This window comes from Anomaloglossus baeobatrachus, chromosome 12 (assembly GCF_048569485.1).
Source record: "Anomaloglossus baeobatrachus isolate aAnoBae1 chromosome 12, aAnoBae1.hap1, whole genome shotgun sequence".
Taxonomy (NCBI): Eukaryota; Metazoa; Chordata; class Amphibia; order Anura; family Aromobatidae; genus Anomaloglossus; species Anomaloglossus baeobatrachus.
This window is the reverse complement of record NC_134364.1, coordinates 88,129,933-88,153,002: the sequence shown is the minus strand read 5'-3', so window position 1 is coordinate 88,153,002 and position 23,070 is coordinate 88,129,933. Positions and strand designations below refer to the sequence as shown.

General features: G+C 47.9%; 1 protein-coding gene across 2 annotated transcripts in view; it reads left to right on the top strand.

Annotated features, from left to right (window-relative positions):
* ITGA10 (integrin subunit alpha 10) overlaps positions 1 to 23,070 on the top strand; it is a 71,359-nt gene that overhangs the window by 645 nt on the left and 47,644 nt on the right. For both annotated transcript variants that reach the window (XM_075330644.1, XM_075330643.1), the window contains exons 2-4: positions 2,170 to 2,281; positions 19,236 to 19,345; positions 19,484 to 19,572. In XM_075330644.1, the coding sequence (XP_075186759.1) occupies positions 2,170 to 2,281; positions 19,236 to 19,345; positions 19,484 to 19,572 (311 nt within the window). The remainder of the gene's footprint in view (positions 1 to 2,169; positions 2,282 to 19,235; positions 19,346 to 19,483; positions 19,573 to 23,070) is intronic.

Here is a 23,070-nt window from a genome sequence, read left to right as displayed (position 1 = left end):
GGCTCCAATGTTGTCCTTCTTGTGGGTCCAGTGTTGTCCTTCTTGGGGGTCCAGTGTAATCAATCTTATGCGTCCAGCTTAACCTTTCTCATGGGTCCAACTTTGCCATTCTCCTGGGTCCATTCTTGTCCTTCTCTTGGATCCAGCACTGAACTTATTGAGGGTCTAGAGTAATCATTCTCATGAGTCCATCACTGTCCTTCTCATGGTTTCAGTCTTGTTCTCGTGGGTCCAATGTTCTTACTCTCAAAGGTCTGGACTTGTCGCTTTTGACGGCACAGTATTGTCTCTCTCAGGGAATGGTGTTGTCTCTCCCATACTTCCAGTATTATTATTCTTGTAGGTCCAGTGTTGTTAATCTTTAGGATTTAGTCCAGGTATATTATTTTTTTAACCGACAACGGGCTGGTACAGTCCTAAAACACATTGTCTTATTGCCAATAAAAAAAACCTTATAAATTATGTAATTTGCTCACAGCAACACAGCCATAATAAAGACTCAATTTTCTTTTGCACATGTAGTACATACTACCATAGTTGGTGTAGATTTTTTCTATCGGGAGTCCAGTGTTATAGTTCTTGTAGGTCTGGTCTTGTTTTGCTCATGGGCTCAGTGATATTGTACTTGTAAGTCCAGTGTTTCTCTCAAGGGTCCAGTGTTGTCATTCTTGTTCACTTGGAGATTCTAGTGTTTTTGTTCTGTAGGTCCAGTTTAGACTTTTATGTTGTTGTTCTTATGGGTTTGGTGTTGTTACTCTTGAAAGTTTAGTGTTGTTGATCACGTTGAATTTTTGGTTCTTTGGTTGTTTTCGTAGGTCCTATGTCGTCATTTTTATAGCTCCAGACTTCTCGCTCTTGATGTTCAGGTGCAGCTTTTTACAGTTCCAATGTTGTCGATGCTGTGGGTTTAATGTTGCTGCACTGGTGGCTTCCAGTGTTGTTCTCATGTCTTCAGTGTAGATGCCCTCATGGGTCTCAAGGGTCCGAGAGTGACAACATCATCCTACATTCCATGCACTTTCTTCGTTCCCATTGCCTGAGCTGGAATTTTTCATCTTTCAGCTGTTTCTCCGGCTCGGACAAGGAGAATCTCTGGAGCTCACACACTTGCCTATCGTTAAATGTTGTCACTCTTGTGGGTTTGATGCTCTTGGGGATTTTAGCTCTGAATAAACACCTCCTCAATTATCTCCATTACATATCCCCTCACTCAAATATTTCAATATCATTACCTCCTTCATTATTTCCACATAATAAGCCAATGGGATCATGAGAATTCTATCATGTTTATTGACTGACGGAGATGTTTTGGACACGTTGGGTCCTTACAAGCTTTCCTCAGGAGGTGACACATGGGGAAGATCAGAGAACCATAAATACGGATAAGTCAGTCGTAAACGTATATTGTCCTCCCTTTGCCACACATTTCCTTTAAGTGTTGCCCAGTTCGTGTTCTTGGGAGCAGGATTGGGTCATATTCTTTTCTGTCTCCTCTGACCCCGGTGAACGGAAGACTCTTCTTGCCATTGTCTTCAGTAAATATTTTTATTCTCTGTCCCCACAGAAAAAACAGAGTGCCCCGCTGGGTGAGCTGTCCTGGGGTGTGGGCGATGACTATTTATAGATATTGTAGGGTGTATTTAGATGTCTCCAGGCTGTAATTTACCGTCTCCACTAAGAATTTAAATAGCAATGTGCATAATCTTTAAACACAACCCCCACCATATACAGACCACCCTACCCCTGCAGCCACCATAGCCCCCTTCAATCAGAGTAACCCCACTTTCACTGTAGCCCCTTTACTGTCCCTCCAGCCCCCACAGGTGACACTTGCCTTCCACAATTGCAGTCCAAAAGTCCCTTCCACCGTCACTCCAGCTAACAAAAATCAGACTAGCAAACCATAGTCACTACATCCACTGTTGTCTAAGCCCCCAAAGTCATTCCACCTTCCAAGTCACAGCGCTCACTTACAATTACTCTAACTCCCCACCATTGTCACTGTCCCAGAAGCACTCCATTGTCATACTATGTCCCTGCAGCCCCTTCTCTGTCACTGCAGCCCCTTCTCTGTCACTGCATCACTTTTACTGTCACTGATACACAGCCCATTGGATGGCATCAAAGAAGCTGGAAATCCCTGAGTTGTTGTTTTTTTTTTTATTGAAGGTTTTGTAGTTTCATTTAACATCGATGCTAAGCGACCGCAGGTTTTCCGAGGTCCTGAAGATGCTCAGTTTGGATACAGAGTTCTCCAGCATGAAGTGGATGGAGAGAAATGGTGAGTTACATGACATAGTGTCCACCTCTTTATTTACTGCTCCCAGAATGCAGAACAATAACGTAAAATCACTGAACCAGCAGAGGGTGCAATATAAATGGAAGTATGCCAAACCTTGCTACAACTAATCATTAGGAAAATTATTTCTACAGCCAGCTTTCTGCATACCAAGATGCATGATAAAATTCTGTCTCAAGCCACTACTAGGGGGAGCTCCCTGTATAGAAAGATACATGATAAGATTGTCTGAAGCAACACTAGAAGGATCCCCCTGTATACAGAGATACATGATAAGATTCTGTCTGCAGCCACCACAAGGGGGACCTCTCTGTATATGTAGCACTCAGAGAAGGGGGTACTCGGTCCCGCGCGGTAACAAATGGGATTGTCACTCTGGACCTGTCCCGTGCTTTGGGCTTCTTTTGTTAATGGGGGGGGGTATTTACAGGGGAGATAAGAGTTTTTGTCATGTGATGCCACCTGCAGGTTGCGGTTAATGATTGAGAACCGCCGCTGCTCAATGTGGGTACTCCCAGGGCTGGTGGTAGTGGCAGCTGCGATGGTAGGCCCTCCGCAGGTAGGGCCGTGCCTGGGAGATGTAGAGGAGCAATAATGGAGACCACACCAGGTTGTCTTTAACAGTCTCTACTCACTGTGGAGACAGGGGTTGCTGGTTCAGGTCCCAGGAGGACCAGTGCCAATGTAGTGACCCAGGTTGCTCTGTCCCCGGCACTCTCTGTAGATTGAGTAACCGTAGCGTGGAGCGTTTGGGGACCCTGACTGTCCCTTTTGGGGTATAATCTCCTTCTCCGTACGGCGGGCAGTGCGGACCCTGCGGGGAGGTAAGTGTCCGAACCCCGTTCCTAGTTTACTGCTGATGCCCCTAGATTATTTGGTTCGGTGAAGCCTGTGAAGGTGTCCTCACCGGGCAGGTATTTGTGAAAGTCTAAAACTTGCGCTTGACCTAGGGCCCTGTGCCCCATGCGTGCTCCGGTCCCAGCGGTATCTCAGTGCCCGTCCTGGCGACCTCTCTCCTGTGCCCCCGGGGTCACCGTTACACGGACCCAGCTCCGGCACGTCCGCACACCTATCATGTGTGCTCACCACTCTCTCACTCCTTTCTGACTCACCGACCCCTCCCACCAGGCTGGCTATACCCAGGGACTTCTTCCCATGGCGACCATCTCCTTACAAGCTTGGAAAGCTTTGGCTGCGGTGCTTGCTGTTAAGTCCTTGACAGGTACCACCATCAAGAATCTGGAGTAGTAATCAACTATTGTTAGCACATAGTTGTAACCTGTTCTACTGGGTGCCAGCTTGACGTGATCCAAGGCAACAATTTCCAAGGGCTGCTTGGTGACTATGGGTTGTAATGGTGGTTTTTGATGGTTACCATCTTGTCTTCTCAAGGTACAAGGACCACAACTTCTGCACCATTCTTCTATGGTGGCTCTCATGTCAATTAAAGAGAACCGATCACACAGTAAGTCTTCCAGCTTCTTTCAGCCAAAGTGTCCTGCTCGATCACGATACGCTTCTAGTACTACTGGAACATGGCTTTTTGGGACCCTCTCATGTGTCTTAGGATCAGTGAGGCTTCGGCACACCTTTCCCCGATGAAGATACAATCGACCTCTGTCCCTCCACAACTTCTGAGTCTCTTGTGGAGCTCCAGGATGCAGGTGTGAATCTGGTTGGACTATCAGCTCTTTGATCAACTTGATCGCAGGATCATTGTCTTGTACTTCTTTCCACCCGTAATGAGGCATGGGATCTAGTGTGGTTTCTTGCTGCATGCTGTAAGGTTGATGGTCTCCTAAGTTACTAGGGCGGTGAAATGCTGGCAACTCGATTTCCTCTAGTTCATCTTCATCTGTCCCTTCATCAGACAGGTGAGGCATCCTGGATAACGCATCCGCATTGGCATTCTTGTGACCAGCTCTGTATTTGATGGAGAAGTTGTAGTTCGCCAGTCTTGCCTCCCAGCGTTGCTCCAGGGCACCCAGTTTTGTGGTGTCCAGATGGGTCAGAGGATTGTTGTCAGTGTACACCGTGTATTTTGCAGCTGCCAGGTAGTGCTTGAACCTATCAGTCACTGCCCAGACCAGTGCCAGGAACTCCAGCTTCAATGAGCTGTAATTTTCGGGATTCCTCTCAGTAGGACGGAGCTTCCTGCTTGCATAGGCAATCACTCTGTTATGATCCGGAACCATGGAAGATCACAATAGATCATTGGCAAAAAAGGTGACAAGAGCATTGGCAACTAATCTGGCCGCCATCCCCTTACTAATCATCAACACTAGAAGTAGCTGAGGGGTGAACTAACATCCTATTCACCGCTAATCCAGCCGCGGAACTAGCTATCCTAAAGAAAGGAAGGATGAATAGCTCTCTGCCTCAGAAATAGACCGCAAAGGTATAGCAAGCCCCCCACATTCAAAGACTACGGTGATTTAGGAAAACACAATACACAGATGGATGATAGGATTAGCAAAGGTTTGACCCATTGACTAAATAGGAAAGGATAGGAAAGGGGCTGATGGTGGCCAGAGAAAAACTCTACAAAAATCCAAATACCTGATAATACAAAAAGTCCTCAGATTGCACGATCTGAACTCCGTCCTATATCAGGCGCTCTTGTCAAACCAATGAACAGAAAGCAGGAACAATTACAAATTCAAGAAGCAACAAACACATGGACTTATAGGAGCAATGCTCCAAACATAGCTGCAGGGCGCTTCCCAGCTAAGCAACAGAGAGGGAAGATTCCTGCATGCAAATGAACTGACAATAACAACAGTAAATGACAAACCCAGATAAGAACAAAAAGAACAAAACAACATAAGAAAGAACAAAGCACTTATCTGGGGTAGATGTGGTCTGGAGCAAGATGAGAAGGCTGGTAACTAAAGAAAATATGACAACCGGCTCAACCTGCTAGCAGAGCAAGGATTAAATAGGCAGAGAGTTAGCAATGGAAACGCCCATTGCTCCAGCACACCTGGTCTCTGTCCAAACCATTCCTTGCCACAAGAGGGAGCCTCACAGCAGCAAAAGCATAACTGAAATTCACAACAGTACCCCCCCATTGAGGAGAAGTCACCGAACCCTCACCAATGCCACCGGGTCGCTCAGGATGAGCATGATGGAAGGCGCGCACCAACCTGTGCGCATGAATGTCAGAAGCCACAACCCAAGAGTTATCCTCCTGCCCATAACCCTTCCATTTCACAAGGTACTGAAGCTTCCGCCTACAGCGACGGGAATCCAGAATTTTTTCAACCTCATACTCCAGATCCCCTTGTACCAAAACAGGGTCAGGAGGCGCTGCTGCAGGAACTCTTGGCTCCCCATGTCTCTTCAACAAGGACTTATGGAAGACATTGTGAATCTTAAATGACGCAGGCAGAGCCAAACGGAAAGATACAGGGTTGATAATCTCCAAAATCTTATAAGGTCCAATAAATCTGGGTTTAAATTTAGGAGATGGAACTCTCATAGGAATATTTTTAGAGGACAACCACACCATGTCCCCCACTTTAAACAGGGGACCAACAGTTCGACGCCGGTTGGCAAACGTTTGGGCAGTTTCTTGGGATTGAAACAATTTATCCACTACCTGCCCCCAAATCTGCTGCACTTTGTTTACCACAGAATCCACCCCCGGACAGTCAGACACCTCAAGCTGCCCCGAGAAGAACCTGGGGTGATACCCAAAATTGCAGAAAAATGGGGACACCAATGTGGTAGAGCTAGCCCTATTGTTAAGGGCAAATTCAGCCAAAGGCAAAAACGAAACCCAATCATCCTGATCCGCAGAAATAAAACACCGTAAATAGGTCTCTAGGGTCTGGTTAGCCCTTTAAGTCTGACTGTTGGTCTGAAAATGAAACACTGAGGAGAAAGACACCTGAACACCCAATTTGGAACATAAAATCCTCCAAAATCTGGATACGAACTGCACTGCTCTGTCAAAAACAATGTTTTCGGGAATACCATGCAAACGAACAACATTAGGAAAAACAAAGGCACCAACTCTGATGAAGACGGCAACTTAGATAGGGGAACTAAGTGGACCATCTTGGAGAATCTATCACAGATCACCCAAATCACAGTCATTTTCTGAGAGACGGGAAGCTCTGAAAGAAAATCCATAGAGATTTGCGTCCAAGGTCTCTTAGGTACCGGCAAAGGCAATAATAGCCCACTAGAAAGTGAACAACAGGGCTTGGAACTAGAACAAACTCCACACGACTGCACAAAACTACGGACATCCCGGGACAGGGAAGGCCACCAAAAAGAGCAGCTCACAAGATCCAGAGTACCAAAAATGCCAGGATGACCTGCCAAAACAGAGCAATGAATCTCAGAGACAACTCGGTTTCTCCATTGGTCCGGGACAAACAGTTTCCCCGCAGGACATCTCTCAGGTTTAACCCCCTGAAATTCCGCCAGTGCCAACCGCAGATCAGGCGAAATGGCCGAATGCGCCCCTTCTCCAATGATTCCCTGATGTATGACCGCATGGCATCATGTTCGGGCACAAACAAGTTGAAAATCCGCCCCTTGGGAAATTTACAACCGGGCACCAACTCAATGGAACAGTCGTAGTCCCGGTGTGGGGGCAGAGAATCAGATTCCTGGTCATTAAATACATCACGGAAATCAGACAAGAAAGCCAGAACATCAACTATCTGAGCAGACGCGGACGACACAGAAAGGTCCTGATGCACACCTTGACAACCCCAACTAGCTACCGACAATGATCTCCAATCAAGGACTGGATTATGGGTCTGCAACCACGGAAATCCTAGTACCAAAGTATCATGTAAATTATGCAAAACTAAAAACGTACAAGTTTCCTGATGCGCTGGTGCTACTCTCATAGTCACCTGGGTCCAAAATTGGGGTTTATTTTCTGCCAAAGGGGTAGCAGCAATGCCCCTTAAAGAAATAGGAGTTTGCAAAGGAACCATGGGGAAACCACAATCCCTAGCAAACCCAAAATCCATCAAATTGAGCGCTGCCCCTGAGTCCACAGAGGCCAGTGCAGAAAAGGAAGACAATGAGCAAATCAGTGTGACAGACAAAAGAAACTTTGGTTGCAAAGAACCCACAGTAACAGAACTAGCCAATCTCCTTTCACGTTTAGGGCAGTCAGAGATATTATGAGAAGCGTCTCAACAATAGAAGCACAGTCTATTCTTCCGACTGAACCCCTGCCGACCAGCATTAGAGTGGACCCTATCACACTACATAGGCTCCAAAGGCTTTTCCACAGGCACAAAATCAACAGGTATCTTCCTGCGCTCACGTAACCGCCTATCGATCTGAATGGCTAAGGTCATAGAGGCATCAAGACCAGAAGGGACGGGGAATCCCACCATTACATCCGTCACAGTATCAGCAATACCTTTCCAAAAAAGAGCCGCAAGCGCGTCATCATTCCATTTGGTAAGGACCGCCCACTTTCGAAATTTCTGACAAAACGTTTCTGCAGAATCCAGACCCTGAGTTAAGGACAACAAGGCCTTTTCTGCTTGGTCTACAATATTGGGTTCATCATATAATAATCCTAAGGTCTGAAAAAGGAGTCCACATAACTGAGAATCGGATCATCAGACGCCAAAGAGAAGGCCCAGTCCTGAGGGTCACCATGCAGTAAGGAGATGACAATCTGGACCTGCTGTACGGGATTCCCTGAGGACTGAGGGCGCAGGTCAAAAAATAATTTACAATTATTTTTGCAGCTCAAAAATCTCGACCTACCTCCCGAAAAAAATTCAGGAACGGAAATCTTAGGCTCTGCAAGGGGAATCTGTGCAAGATAAGACTCTATAAGACAAACCTTAGCATCAAGATGAGCAACACGCTCACCCAATACATTTCCTTTTTTTTTTTTTTCCTTTCTTCTTTCTTAAGAGTACCCTTTAAATTTTAGGTCGGTTGTACTGTTCTGATCCGGAACCATGGAAGATCACAATAGATCATTGGCAAAAAAGGTGACAAGAGCATTGGCAACTAATCTGGCCGCCATCCCCTTACTAACCATCAACACTAGAAGTAGCTGAGGGGTGAACTAACAACCTATTCACTGCGAACCCAGCCAGAGAACTAGCTATCCTAAAGAAAGGAAGGAGGAATAGCTCTCTGCCTGAGAAATAGACCGCAAAGGTATAGAAAGCCCGCCACATTCAAAGACTACGGTGATATAGGAAAACACAATACACAGATGGTAGGATTAGCAAAGGTGAGGCCCCATTGACTAAATAGGAAAGGATAGGAAAGGGGCTGATGGTGGCCAGAGAAAAACTCTACAAAAATCCAAATACCTGATAATACAAAAAGTTCTCAGATCGCACGATCTGAACTCCGTCCTATATCAGGCGCTCTTGTCAAACCAATGAACAGAAAGCAGGAACAATTACAAATTCAAGAAGCAACAAACACATGGACTTATAGGAGCAATGCTCCAAACATAGCTGCAGGGAGCTTCCCAGCTAAGCAACAGAGAGGGAAGATTCCTGCATGCAAATAACTGACAATAACCACAGTAAATGACAAACCCAGATAAGAACAAAAAGAACAAAACAACATAAGAAAGAAGAAAGCACTTATCTGGGGTAGATGTGGTCTGGAGCAAGATGAGAAGGTTGGTAAACTAAAGAACAAATGTCAACCGGCTCAGCCTGCTAGCAGACCAAGGATTAAATAGGCAGCGAGTTAGCAATGGAAATGCCCATTGCTCCAGCACACCTGGTCTCTGTCCAATCCATTCCTGGCCACAAGAGGGAGCCTCACAGCAGCAAAAGCATAACTGACATTCACAACACACTCTTTCTTTGCCACGCTGTACTTGGGATAGTACAGCTCCCAGTCCCACATTACTGGCATCTGTGTACAGCGCAAAGGGAAGATGGTAATCAGGATACTCCAGAATCTCATCTCCTGTCAGGGCCAACTTCATCTGTATGAAGGAGTTTTCTTCTTCTTCACCCCATGTGAATGGTGGGCCAGGAGTCTTGCCGTTCTTGGTCTGACCTACCAGGTGCTCCTGTAAGGACGCAGCCATCTTCCTGTACCCCTTCACGAACCTTCGGTAGTATCCCACCAGGCCCAAGAACTGGCGCACCTCCTTGACTGAAGTTGGCCTAGACCAGTTCTTGATAGCTGTTATCTTTTCAGGGTCGGGGGCCACTCCCTCAGCGCTGACCACATGCCCCAGGTACTGGACCTTAGGCTTCAGTAGATGACATTTGGACAGCTTCAGCTTCATCCCATACTTCGCCAAGGCCCCCAGGGTCACCGTTACACGGACCCAGCTCCGGCATATCCGCACATCTCTCCTGTGTGCTCCCCACTCTCTCACTCCTCTCTGACTTACCGACCCCTCCCACCAGGCTGGCTATACCCAGGGACTCGTTCCTATAGCAACCATCCCCTTACGTGGTTAACTAACCCTCTATCCCTAGTGTGGAGAAGAGAACTAGGATTTAGATTGTGTTTTGGTGGGAAAAGGCACTGGTACTTCAGGTCCCAGGGGGTAGGTCCTGCATCCCCAAGAGGATGCAGTTCCTTGTAGTGCCCTGAGGGTCTCAGGGGTGCTAGATTTATAGAGATACATGATAAGATTCTGTGTACAGCTACCACTAGGGGGAGCTCACAAAAACCAAAGCCAAAGCAGGGGATACCACAGGGTATATATATCAGTGAAACCAAGGGGGGAAAAAAACCCTGTTAAAAATTAACTTTTAATAGATTAGTTTAAAAGGCCCAAGACAAATGTTACGGGGGGCTGTCTGATAAGAACCTAGGAGTATCAGACAGTCAGGGTCCACCGTGCAAAGACTCTGCTGCAGACTATGGCAGAGTGCAATACCTCTGTTAACTCACAGAAGGATATAATAAGTAAGTAAAGCAATTCCTCCCTTACTTGGAGGGTGTGTGGAATGATCTATGTTAATAATCACAGAAACAAAGGCAATGTGTGCGAAATGGCACCTACCTAGGTCCGCTCTTCTAGTGGTGCAAAAGAGACGAACAGCAGCGTAAGCCGCACAAAGCTCCTACCTCTGTTCGCTCCCCTAGTGTGCGAGGATACGAACAACTGCCAGACGCAGTATAAGGAACGTTACCCTAGCGGCAACGTCCACCTACGAGTAGAATCACAAGGCCCAGCCAGACCATGTGCCTCAGGCACCTGCCTATGTCCGCTCCCCTAAGAGGTAAGGATACGGACAGCAGCCGAAGCTGTAAGGTATAAGAACGCTACCCTGCCGGTAGCGCTCACCTAGCATAGACAGAAGAATGCCTAGAGGAACGCGCACAGAGCGTCTACTCTTATGCATGAACCAAGAGGACTGAGCGCCATGCGGCGTGTGTCAGGGTCTTATATAGACTCTGTGCCTCATCCAAGATGGAGGACACCAGAGCCAATCCGCTGCCAGAACGACAGGAGTGACGTCATGCTGGCCTATCACTGAGCAAGGCATCACAAGCACATGACCAGCGACCAATCGGCATAGAAAGTGTCAGAGACATGTGACCTCGTGTCAGCGATGATGTCACCCGCACATGTGCAATGGCTCCAAGATAGGACTTAGTCTCCAGCGCTCGCACATGTGCAGTAGCAAGAAATCTGGACATAGTCTCCAGTGCTCACAGCAACCGTAACAGTACCTCCCCCTCAAGGGCCCCCCTCCCTGCGACGCAGGTAATCGGCAACTAAGTCGGGAGCATGGACAGCCTCCTCAGGCTCCCAAGAGCGATGTTCCGGGCCGTAACCCTCCCAATCTATCAAGAAGAACCTGCGCCCTCTAACCATCTTAGAACCAACTATGGCTCGTACCTCATAGCTAGAGCGAGAGGAATCAGAGGCAGGAGAGTGCACTTCACAAGCGTGAGGTAAAATAGCCGGCTTTAGCAGCGAGACATGGAATTTGTCATGAATCCTAAGATGGACGGGTAACTTCAATTGGTAGACTACAGGATTTACCTGTCGAAGAACCTCATAAGGACCCAGGAAGCGAGGAGCAAATTTGACAAAGCTCACTCTAAGTCTCACGTGTTTTGCAGAGAGCCACACAAAGTCCCCTGGAGAAAAGACAGGAGCCGGGCGACGAAACCGATCGGACACCGTCTTCATACGGTCCTTAGCTGCTTGGATCGACTCTTGAGTCCGATCCCAAACCTCTCTGGCATTAGTTGCCCAGTCGGCCACAAGAGGAGGAGGTGCAGCAGCGGGAAACGGTACCGGTACCCTAGGGTGTTGCCCATTATTGAGTACGAACGGTGTCTGCCCAGTGGCCTCAGCCAGCGAATTGTTAAGGGCAAATTCTGCCCAGGGTAGGAGGGAGGACCAGTTATCGTGGTTCTCAGCAACAAAGTGTCGAAGGTATATAATCATAGATTGATTGGTACGCTCAACCAAACCATTGGTCTCCGGATGGTACGCCGAAGAGAGATTCAACTCAATTTGCAGAAGGCTACAAAGATCTCGCCAGAAACGGGAAGTAAATTGAGGGCCTCTATCACAAATGATACGATCTGGCATCCCGTGAAGCCTAAAGACATGCTTGAGGAATAGTTTGGCTAGTACCCTGGAAGATGGGATTCTCGATAACGGTACGAGATGAACCATCCGGGAGAAATGGTCCGCAATGACCCACACAAATCTATGTCCCTGTGAATATGGAAGATCACCCACAAAGTCCATGCCTACCACCTCCCATGGTCTATCTGGCACTGGTAAAGGATGCAAGAGCCCAGCCGGTCTCTGCCGTAATGGACGGTTGCGAGCACACGAGTAGCAGGAACCGACATATCTCTTGACGTGGCTAGCTAAGTGTGGCCACCAATACCACCTCTCCAGTAACTCTCGTGCCCGCCTAATACCAAAATGCCCACCCACCTTTGAGGTGTGGGCCCATGACAGTATATCATTCTGTCGATCAGGCGGAACAAAGGTCTTGCCCGGTGGGATTTGGTCTAACGTCACAGGGGAGAGCGTATGAAAAACCCTGGAGGGAAGGATAAGACGAGGTTCGTCAATCTCTTCCTGGGTAGAAAGCATAGAGCGAGACAGGGCGCCTGCCTTGTTATTCTTACTCCCAGACAGATAGTTGATGGAGAAGTGAAAGCGGGAGAAAAACAAGGACCAGCGGGCTTGGCGAGGATTCAGACGCTGAGCGGTTTGTAAGTACGTCAGATTCTTATGGTCTGTATAGACCTGGAAAGGATGTTTCGCTCCTTCCAGCAAGTGACGCCACTCCTCCAAGGCTAATCTCAAGGCGAGCAGTTCCCTATCCCCAATGGTATAGTTTCTCTCTGCCGGTGAAAAGGTTTTCGCAAAGATGAAACACGGCCTTTTTCTACCTGCACCGTTCTTTTGATACAAGACCGCACCAGCACCCACTGAAGAGGCATCAACCTCTAAGAGGAAGGGCTTACTCTCATCGGGTCTTTGAAGAACGGGAGCAGTTGAAAAGTGTCTTTTTACTCCCTCAAAAGCCTGAGATGTCTCAGTAGACCAGGCTTTGGGATTAGCACCTTTCTTAGTCAAGGCCACCAAAGGGGCCACCAAAGTAGAAAAATGGGGTATGAACTGCCTGTAATAATTTATGAATCCTAAGAAGCGTTGCACCGCCTTCAAGGAATGAGGTTCGGACCATTGCAGGACAGCAGAGAGCTTCGCAGGATCCATAGCCAGGCCCTCTTGTGAGATAATGTAACCCAAAAAAGGCAATGAGGACTGCTCGAATACACATTTCTCGAGTTTAGCAAACAATGAGTGCTCCCTTAAACGGGAAAGGACACGAACGACATCCTGGCGATGAGTCTCCAGATCAGGAGAAAAAATCAGGATGTCGTCCAGATACACCACTACTGAGGATAACAGTAAATCCCTGAACACATCGTTTACGAAGTCCTGAAATACTGCGGGTGCATTACATAACCCAAAAGGCATGACGAGGTATTCATAGTGACCGTCTCGGGTGTTAAAAGCGGTCTTCCATTCGTCACCCTTTCGAATTCGTACCAAGTTATACGCACCCCGCAGATCCAACTTCGTAAAAACTTGAGCTCCTCTCAGTCTGTCAAAGAGCTCCGAAATTAAAGGTAATGGGTATTTGTTCTTTATTGTGATTGCGTTGTGACCCCTGTAATCTATGCAGGGACGCAAATCACCCTCTTTCTTCCGAACAAAGAAAAACCCAGCTCCCGCGGGAGAGACAGACTTACGAATGAACCCCTTCTCTAAACTCTCTCTTATATAGGTCGACATGGCCTCCGACTCAGGTATCGACAGGGGATAAACCCTGCCTTTAGGTGTAACCGAACCTGGGATAAGGTCTATGGCACAGTCATACGGCCTATGGGGTGGAAGAACCTCAGCACCCTGTTTGGAGAACACGTCAGCGAAATCCAAATAGGGTGTAGGTATGGGAGAGAGATCAGTTGATGCAACCGCAATGACCTTAGGTGGTAAGGGAAGACATCGGGACTGACATTTCGAACCCCAACTAATAATGCTGTCAGACTCCCAGTCAATGTGAGGAGCATGAGTCCGAAGCCATGGGAGACCCAGAAGGACATCGTCTATACCCTCAGGCAAAACAAGAAAAGAAATCTCCTCTATGTGACCCTGAGACAGGGAAAGGCGCAAGGGAACTGTCCTCAATGTAATGGAGTCAGACAACATAGTTCCATTAACAACACGGACAGGAATAGGCGCCTCTAACATGATAGAGGGAATATTGTGTCCCTTTACAAATTCTGAGGACACAAAAGTCCCGTCAGCTCCGGAATCCACAAAAGCCATAATAGGCCATGTATTCTCAGATAACGAGAGCTGACCTGGGATACAACACTTAGAGGGTGCAGAAGATGTCTCTAGTAACCCCCCTCTAATGGTTACTAGGCCAGGGAGTTTCCCTGACGACTAGGACACTTGTTGGCATAGTGCCCAGCCTGACGACATACGTAACATATAGGGGGACCAGACTTGCGTAATCTGGAAGACGCATGACCTAACTCCATAGGAGTGGGAGATGTTTCAGATGCTGAGGAAGATGGTAGTGGACCCTCAACAACTGGAATAGCCCGATGCTTAGGGCGTGAGGAAGAGACCTCGAGTCTACGTTCCTTATGGCGTACATCGATCCTCGTTGCTACTGTGATCAAGTCCTCCAGAGAAGCAGGGACCTCACGAGTAGCAAGAGCATCCTTGACATAGCCTGCCAACCCTCTCCAGAAGATAGGAATCAACACCTTCTCTGGCCAATCTAGTTCTGCCACCAGAGTTCTAAAAGCAATGGCATAAGAACTAGTGGATACCGAACCCTGAGATAGATCTAACAGTCTCAGGGCCGCATCATGGGTAACCTGCGGACCCATGAATACCGCATTAAGAGCATCAAGAAAGTCTTGATGTCTCGGAGTAACCACATCAGAGCGCTCCCATAGGGGAGTCGCCCATTCTAAGGCTTTGTCCTGAAGTAAGGAGATGATAAAGCCTACTCTGGACCTCTCCGTAGAGAAGCGAGAAGAGTTGACCTCTAGGTGTATCTGACACTGACTAATGAAACCACAACATGATCTGGCATCGCCAGAATATCTGTTTGGCAGAGCAAGTCGAGGATCATGTGCAGATGTCACCATGGTCTGAGGTTTATCCTCTATACTCTTGAGCCGTGACTCAAGTACTTGTATGTAACGGTGTAACTGCTGATATTCTGCCATAACTGCCAGACCCTAGGCTCAGTCCTAATGTTACGGGGGGCTGTCTGATAAGAACCTAAAGGAGTATCAGACAGTCAGGGTCCACCGTGCAAATACTCTGCTGCAGACTATGGCAGAGTGCAATACCTCTGTTAACTCACAGAAGGATATAATAAGTAAGTAAAGCAATTCCTCCCTTACTTGGAGGGTGTGTGGAATGATCTCTGTTAATAATCACAGAGACAAAGGCAATGTGTGCGAAATGGCACCTACCTAGGTCCGCTCTTCTAGTGGTGCAAAAGAGACGAACAGCAGCGTAAGCCGCACAAAGCTCCTACCTGCGTTCGCTCCACTAGTGTGCAAGGACACGAACCACTAGATATGGCACCTGCCTAGGTCCGCTCTTCTAGTGGTGCAAAAGAGACGAACAGCAGCGTAAGCCGCACAAAGCTCCTACCTCTGTTCGCTCCCCTAGTGTGCGAGGATACGAACAACTGCCAGACGCAGTATAAGGAACGTTACCCTAGCGGCAACGTCCACCTACGAGTCGAACCACAAGGCCCAGCCAGACCATGTGCCTCAGGCACCTGCCTATGTCCGCTCCCCTAAGAGGTAAGGATACGGACAGCAGCCGAAGCTGTAAGGTATAAGAACGCTACCCTGCCGGTAGCGCTCACCTAGCATAGACAGAGGAATGCCTAGAGGAACGCGCACAGAGTGTCTACTCTTATGCATGAACCAAGAGGACTGAGCGCCATGCGGCGTGTGTCAGGGTCTTATATAGACTCTGTGCCTCATCCAAGATGGAGGACACCAGAGCCAATCCGCTGCCAGAACGACAGGAGTGACGTCATGCTGGCCTATCACTGAGCAAGGCATCACAAGCACATGACCAGCGACCAATCGGCATAGAAGGTGTCAGAGACATGTGACCTCGTGTCAGCGATGATGTCACCCGCACATGTGCAATGGCTCCAAGATAGGACTTAGTCTCTGGCGCTCGCACATGTGCAGTAGCAAGAAATCTGGACTTAGTCTCCAGCGCTCGCACATGTGCAGTAGCAAGAAATCTGGACTTAGTCTCCAGCGCTCGCACATGTGCAGTAGCAAGAAATCTGGACATAGTCTCCAGTGCTCGCACATGTGCAGTAGCAAGAAATCTGGACATAGTCTCCAGTGCTCGCAGCAACTGTAACAACAAACAATACATATAGAGTGTAAAATATAAAACAGAACAAGGCACCACAATAGGTCAGGGGGGCAATGATAGTCACATATAGGATCTCACAGATATAGTATATAATGCACTCAAGCTAGGTAGGTGAAGCAGGGAATAATCCCTTCCGGTCAGTAAATACAAATATTCAGGGCAGATGACCCTATTAAGCCCTAGAAATCCCTACCTAGCAATGGAGAGTATGACACCATAAATGTTTTGGGCGCCCCCATTCACCGTCGGGAAGCCCTAGGCCAACCCTAACAGTGACCCTGTCCAGAAATGACACACCAAGGTAAATTACTTAGTGTGTCATCCTCTTGGCACACAGCTGTCTTTTTTCGTGGGTCCTCCGATTTGGGACTCCTGATCATCATCTCCGCTCCCCTGATGAACCCTGGCGTATTGAATACCAGGGAGAAACGCGTCGGGACGCTTTTGTTGGATAACCAGATAAGTAATTTACCTTGGTGTGTCATTTCTGGACAGGGTCACTGTTAGGGTTGGCCTAGGGCTTCCCGACGGTGAATGGGGGCGCCCAAAACATTTATGGTGTCATACCCTCCATTGCTAGGTAGGGATTTCTAGGGCTTAATAGGGTCATCTGCCCTGAATTTTTGTATTTACTGACCGGAAGGGATTATTCCCTGCTTCACCTACCTAGCTTGAGTGCATTATATACTATATCTGTGAGATCCTATATGTGACTATCATTGCCCCGCTGACCTATTGTGGTACCTTGTTCTGTTTTATATTTTACACTCTATATGTATTGTTTGTCTTGGGCCTTTTAAACTAATCTATTAAAAGTTAATTATTAACAGGGTTTTTTTTCCCCTTGGTTTCACCACTAGGGGGAGCTCCCTGTATACAGAGATACATGATAAGATTCTGTCTGAAGCGACCACTAGGGGGAGCTCCCTGTATACAGAGATACATGATAAGATTCTGTCTGCAGCCACCACTAGGGGGAGCTCCCTGTATACAGAGATACAGGATAAGATCCTGTCTGCAGCCACCACTATGTGGAGCTCCCTGTATACAGAGATACATGATAAGATCCTGTCTGCAGCCACCACTAGGGGGATCTCCCTGTATACAGAGATACATGATAAGATTCTGTCTGCAGTTACCACTAGAGGGAGCTCCCTGTATACAGAGATCCGTCATAAGATTCTGTCTGCAGCCACCACTAGGGAAAGCTCCCTGTATACAGAAATACATAAGATTCTGTCTGCAGTCACCACTAGGGGAAGCTCCCTGTATACAGAGATATATGATAAGATTCTGTCTGCAGCCACCACTAGGGAAAGCTCCCTGTATACAGAGATATATGATAAGATTCTGTCTGCAGACACCACTAGGGGAAGCTCCCTGTATACAGAGATATATGATAAGATTCTGTCTGCAGCCACCACTAGGGAAAGCTCCCTGTATACAGAGATATATGATAAGATTCTGTCTGCAGCCACCACTAGGGAAGCTCCCTGTATACAGAGATACATGATAAGATTCTGTCTGCAGACACCACTAGGGAAAGCTGCCTGTATACAGAGACACATGATAAAATTATGTCTGCAGCCACCACTAGGGGGAGCTCCCTGTATACAGAGATCCGTGATAAGATTCTGTCTGCAGTCACCACTAGGGGAAGCTAACTGTATACAGAGATATATGATAAGATTCTGTCTGCAGCCACCACTAGGGAAAGCTCCCTGTATACAGAGATATATGATAAGATTCTGTCTGCAGCCACCACTAGGGAAGCTCCCTGTATACAGAGATCCATGATAAGATTCTGTCTGCAGACACCACTAGGGAAAGCTCCCTGTATACAGAGACACATGATAAAATTATGTCTGCAGCCACCACTAGGGGGAGCTCCCTGTATACAGAGATCCGTGATAAGATTCTGTCTGCAGCCACCACTAGGGGGAGCTCCCTGTATACAGAAACACATGATAAAATTATGTCTGCAGCCACCACTAGGGGGAGCTCCCTGTATACAGAGACACATGATAAAATTATGTCTGCAGCCACCACTAGGGGGAGCTCCCTGTATACAGAGACGCATGATAAAATTATGTCTGCAGCCACCACTAGGGGGGGCTCCCTGTATACAGAGATACATGATAAGATCCTGTCTGCAGACACCACTAGGAGGTGCTCTCTGTATACAGAGATACATCATAGGATTCTGTCTACAGCCCCCACTAGGGGGAGAACTCATAAATCTATAACTGATCTTTCCCGAATGGTTGCTGCATGTATACACAAATGCATCATGTACCTCTGTGGCTGTGTAAAGGATAGCAGGGGGGTTTCAACAGCACTCTCATACAAAACAATAAATAGTTCCAGATGAAAAAGGGTTAATGGGGTTTCACCATACAACCCACCTATAGGAAGTGGGGTCTCTTGGGAACCTCCTTTATACAGAGTCTGATAATGTACTCTTCTAGGTCAAGTTACATCAGTGCGTAAACGATGGGAAAATCCAAGCTCCTCGTACCTTGCGCCTCATAGCCTCTCTGCCCCCGGGTAGGCGGACGTTGCCTTTAATAACTTATCCAGATGGGAAATTGTTGGAAAATGTGTCCAGTAATGAATGTCCGTGTACAGACATAACAACACAGACATGACTCGTCTCTGGGCCTGGGGTGAAGGATGGAATAATAATGATGTCCTGTCACTTTAAGCACATTTCTTGTATTTTCATTTTTTCTTTTATGGCTGTTTTCTCCATCTGAGAAATGAGAATCACAGCCGCACATATCCTTCAGAGGAAGGTGGGAGGAAGCGGGAGCCGAAAACATGTTACATGTCCACCGAGCAGCATATCTAATCCTATCATGTGTGATACTGTGCTGAGCCGTGTATCTAATCCTATCCTGTGTGATACTGTCTGCTGAACCGTGTATCTAATCCTATCCTGTGTGATACTGTCCGCCGAGCAGTACTACAATTTCCATCATGCACAGTTTCTGGAAATGTTCTAGTCTTCTTCAATTTCGACAGGATCCTGGTGGGGGCGCCGTGGGCCGGCACAGAGGGTAACCGGCAGGGAGATGTATATAAATGCACTGTTGGAGCACACCGTAATTCCTCCTGCACCAAGATCCACTTGGGTGAGTATCTTCCTGTCATATCGCGTCAGCAAGAGTGACGCCATCTCCACAGGTGGAACATACTTCCATATGGTTCCATATTATTTAAAAGGGTCCTCTAATTTCCATATTTCATCCCCTCTCACCATTATTATCAAGGTGATCTCGCCCTCCAGAACATCTCCACACAGATGAATAACATGCATTTCGGGATGTCGCTGGCCCAGGACGCACAAGGTGGTTTTGTGGTGAGTCTATGGAACGTTTGTGACTCTTAAAGGAGTTATCCATTTTTCATATGATATGTTAGACTTTGGGGTGGCAACAAGTTTAAGCTTAGTAAAATTGCCATCCAATGTACATAGAGTTCTGCCATATAGTGAATACAGAATAACTTCCATACCATGCCCATATAGTACTACCATACAGCACAAAAAAATAGTGCCCTAGTAATATTGCCATGCCACATACTGCTTATAATAATACGTTTTATTTCTATAGCACCAACATATTCCGCAGCGCTTTACAATTCAGAGGGGATATGTATAGACAATATGAGACAATACAAAATAACAAAATTAAGATACCAGGAGGAGTGAGGGCCATGCTCGTAAGCTACAAGTCTAGGAGCTACTGAAATAGTGCCATCATAAATTCTTGTGTAGATCTATAAGTTATAACCTAATATTATGGCCCCCGTCTGTCAGTGAGCTGGCTTGTTTTTCTGTTTCCACCAAATTCTAAGTTGATGCTCTCTCTGGCATGTTTTTTAGCCCTGGTAATTCATGGGTTAATGGCAGGAAGAAGTCAGGAGGGGGTAGGGGGGGTGCGGGCATACTTGTGGTCTCCCGGACCAGCAATTGCTGACGTCTTGAGCCAAAACAAGCGTCTTGTGACTGCTGAGGCCGAGGCAGGTAAGACATCCGCTCCATCCTGAGTCAGCACCACTCACCGGGTCAGCACTAGGGAGTAGGGTAGAGCAGACGTAGTGCAGACACTCGGAGCACTGAGGGGTGAAAGAATATTAATAATCTGGTGAGTGTAAGAGAACCCCAATAACCAGGAAACATACTCAGTATAAGATAGTGGAAACACGTTCTAGGTTCATCTAAAATCCAATCCATGGAACGTTCTACAGATTTTTAGTTGCTGCCCGACTTTATAGCTGTAATCGATGGAGACTGCAGACCGATACTTTTGAGACATGGCTGAGGAAGCCCTGACTTGGACTGATCGATCAGTGGAGACCTGGCTGAGGAAGCCCTGACTTGGACTGATCGATCAGTGGAGACCTGGCTGAGGAAGCTCTGACTTGGACTGATCGATCAGTGGAGACATGGCTGAGGAAGCCCTGACTTGGACTGATCGATCAGTGGAGACCTGGCTGAGGAAGCCCTGACTTGGACTGATCGATCAGTGGAGACATGGCTGAGGAAGCCCTGACTTGGACTGATCGATCAGAGGAGACCTGGCTGAGGAAGCCCTGACTTGGACTGATCAATCAGTGGATTATATGGAGAGAAGGTATGCACACCAGTGACTATGTAAGGGGAATATATGTTGCATTGATCAATTCAATAGCTAAATTTCTCTTTATTCATATATTCATGGCAGTAATGCAGATTCCATTTTCATACTTTCATTCTTACATATAGCTATTGGATTTTTCATGTCAGTATTCACACAGCAGTTTCTGCTTTTCATATATTCCCCTACATAGTCACTGGTGTGCATACCTTCTCTCCATATAGTGTAGATTTTTTTAGGTTTTTGCACCCAGTTCAGACTCAGAATGGAGTTCCAGACGTTATTTCTTGATTGATCGATCAGTGGAGACCTGGCTGAGGAGGCCTCGACTTGGACTAATTGGTCAGTGGAGACCTGGCTGAGGAGGCCCTGATTTGAACTAAAGGCATTGTGATGATCTGGCTTCGGAGAACCTGACGTCTAATGAAGGATATGTGGTGACCTGGCTGATGAGGTCCTGACTTGGACTGATGGGCCATTGATGATGATCTGGCTGACAAGGTTCTAAGACTCATGGGTCGGAGATCTGGCCAAAGAAGTCCTGACTGACTCACAATATTAAAACTCAAATGAGGAAGTCCCGACTTGGATTCATGGGTAGGAGATCAATCAAAGGTAGCCCTAATTTGGAATTACAGGTCAGTGTCCCAACTGAGGAGTCCCTGACTTGGACTAACAAGTTGGTGACCCAACTCAAGATGCCCTGACTTGAACTGATGAGTTGGTGACTCTATTGAAGAAACCCTGACTCGGACTCATGGGTAGGACATCAAACAGAGGTGATCTTAACTTGGAGTCAAGGGTCAGAAATCCCACCAAGAAAGCCCTAACTTTGAATTACGAGTCAGTCTCCCTATTGAGTTTGCCATGAGTTGGACTGACAGGTTGGTGACCTAATCAAGAATGTTACGGGGGAACCGGCAGATTAGGACCAGGGGGTATATATCCTAATCGCCAGTCGGGGCCCACCGTGCTCCAGATGACAATGGAGCTGCTGGCACCTGAGGGTTAGGCGGAGACTATAGAGCTGGATGGCTCTGAGATAACCCAGGAACTCTGGGAACCGGTCACGTGTGTTTGGACACGTCAGACCGGACGACAACCCGATTAGCGTTTTGGTGCACCTAGCGCTACACCAACCACGTGTGCAGGAAACACGTCAGGCCGGGTGGTATCCAGGTAGCGTTGACCGGAAGACCGCCACGAAAGCGCCCTGTCGGCCACGTGTGTAGGACACGTCAGGCCGAGCGGTCCTCCGATTAGCATTTCTGGCCACCTCTCGACTGGCCACGTGTGTGTAGGACACGTCAGGCCAGATGGGTACACCAGTAGCGTTGACCGGGAAGCCGAGGAGGATAAGGAACACCCTGTTAACTCCACAGGGGTCCTGGGGTACGCTGTCCGTGCGCGTAGGGGGCACAACCGGACAGGTGGCGCAGCAGGTGCGTTGTCCGTGTGCGTAGGGGGCACAATCGGACAGGTGGCGCAGCAGGTGCGTTGTCCGTGTGCATAGGGGGCACAATCGGACAGGTGGCGCAGCAGGTGCGTTGTCCGTGTGCGTAGGGAGCACAATCGGACAGGAAGCACAGCAACCGCAGCCCAGTTAACGCCACTGGGCTGCTATAGCAAGACTGGAACGGCAGGAGGGAAACACGGCGCCTGACCCTGATGTGCCGAGCCACGAATCTTGGCGTGACAGGCACCGTTCGCCTAACCCTACCTACCGCTTCCCAACATAGGCTTATGCCGCAATGAGGCTCTAACATGGAGGTGTGCTCTGACTGAGCAAAAGTGAAGACTGCGCACCTCCATGTTGTCTCCAGCCCCTTTTATAACCTGGGTCCGCCCCAAACCCAGGGTGGAACCACCAAGGTCCAATAGCAGAGTGCCATGTCATCAGTGACGTCACATGCGACCTATCCGGAACCGCCACATCATTGATGACCTCATGGCAGCCACGCCCCAAACACTTCACCAGTCATCGTCTGACGACCAATACTGAGGTGCCAGATCATAGGGGCGGGCCTCTGCGAGCCAGTCCGAAGTTGCCACGTCATCAGGACACCTGACACCCTCTGCCCTATCAGGGCCTGCCACCTCACGGACATGCTCAGTGAGGTCCTTACCGGACCTAGCCTCTGGTGCACTAAGTGCCTGAGCATGCCCAGTAGCCTGAGCAACACGCTCAGAAAGCAAACTATCAGTTTGAGCATGCTCAG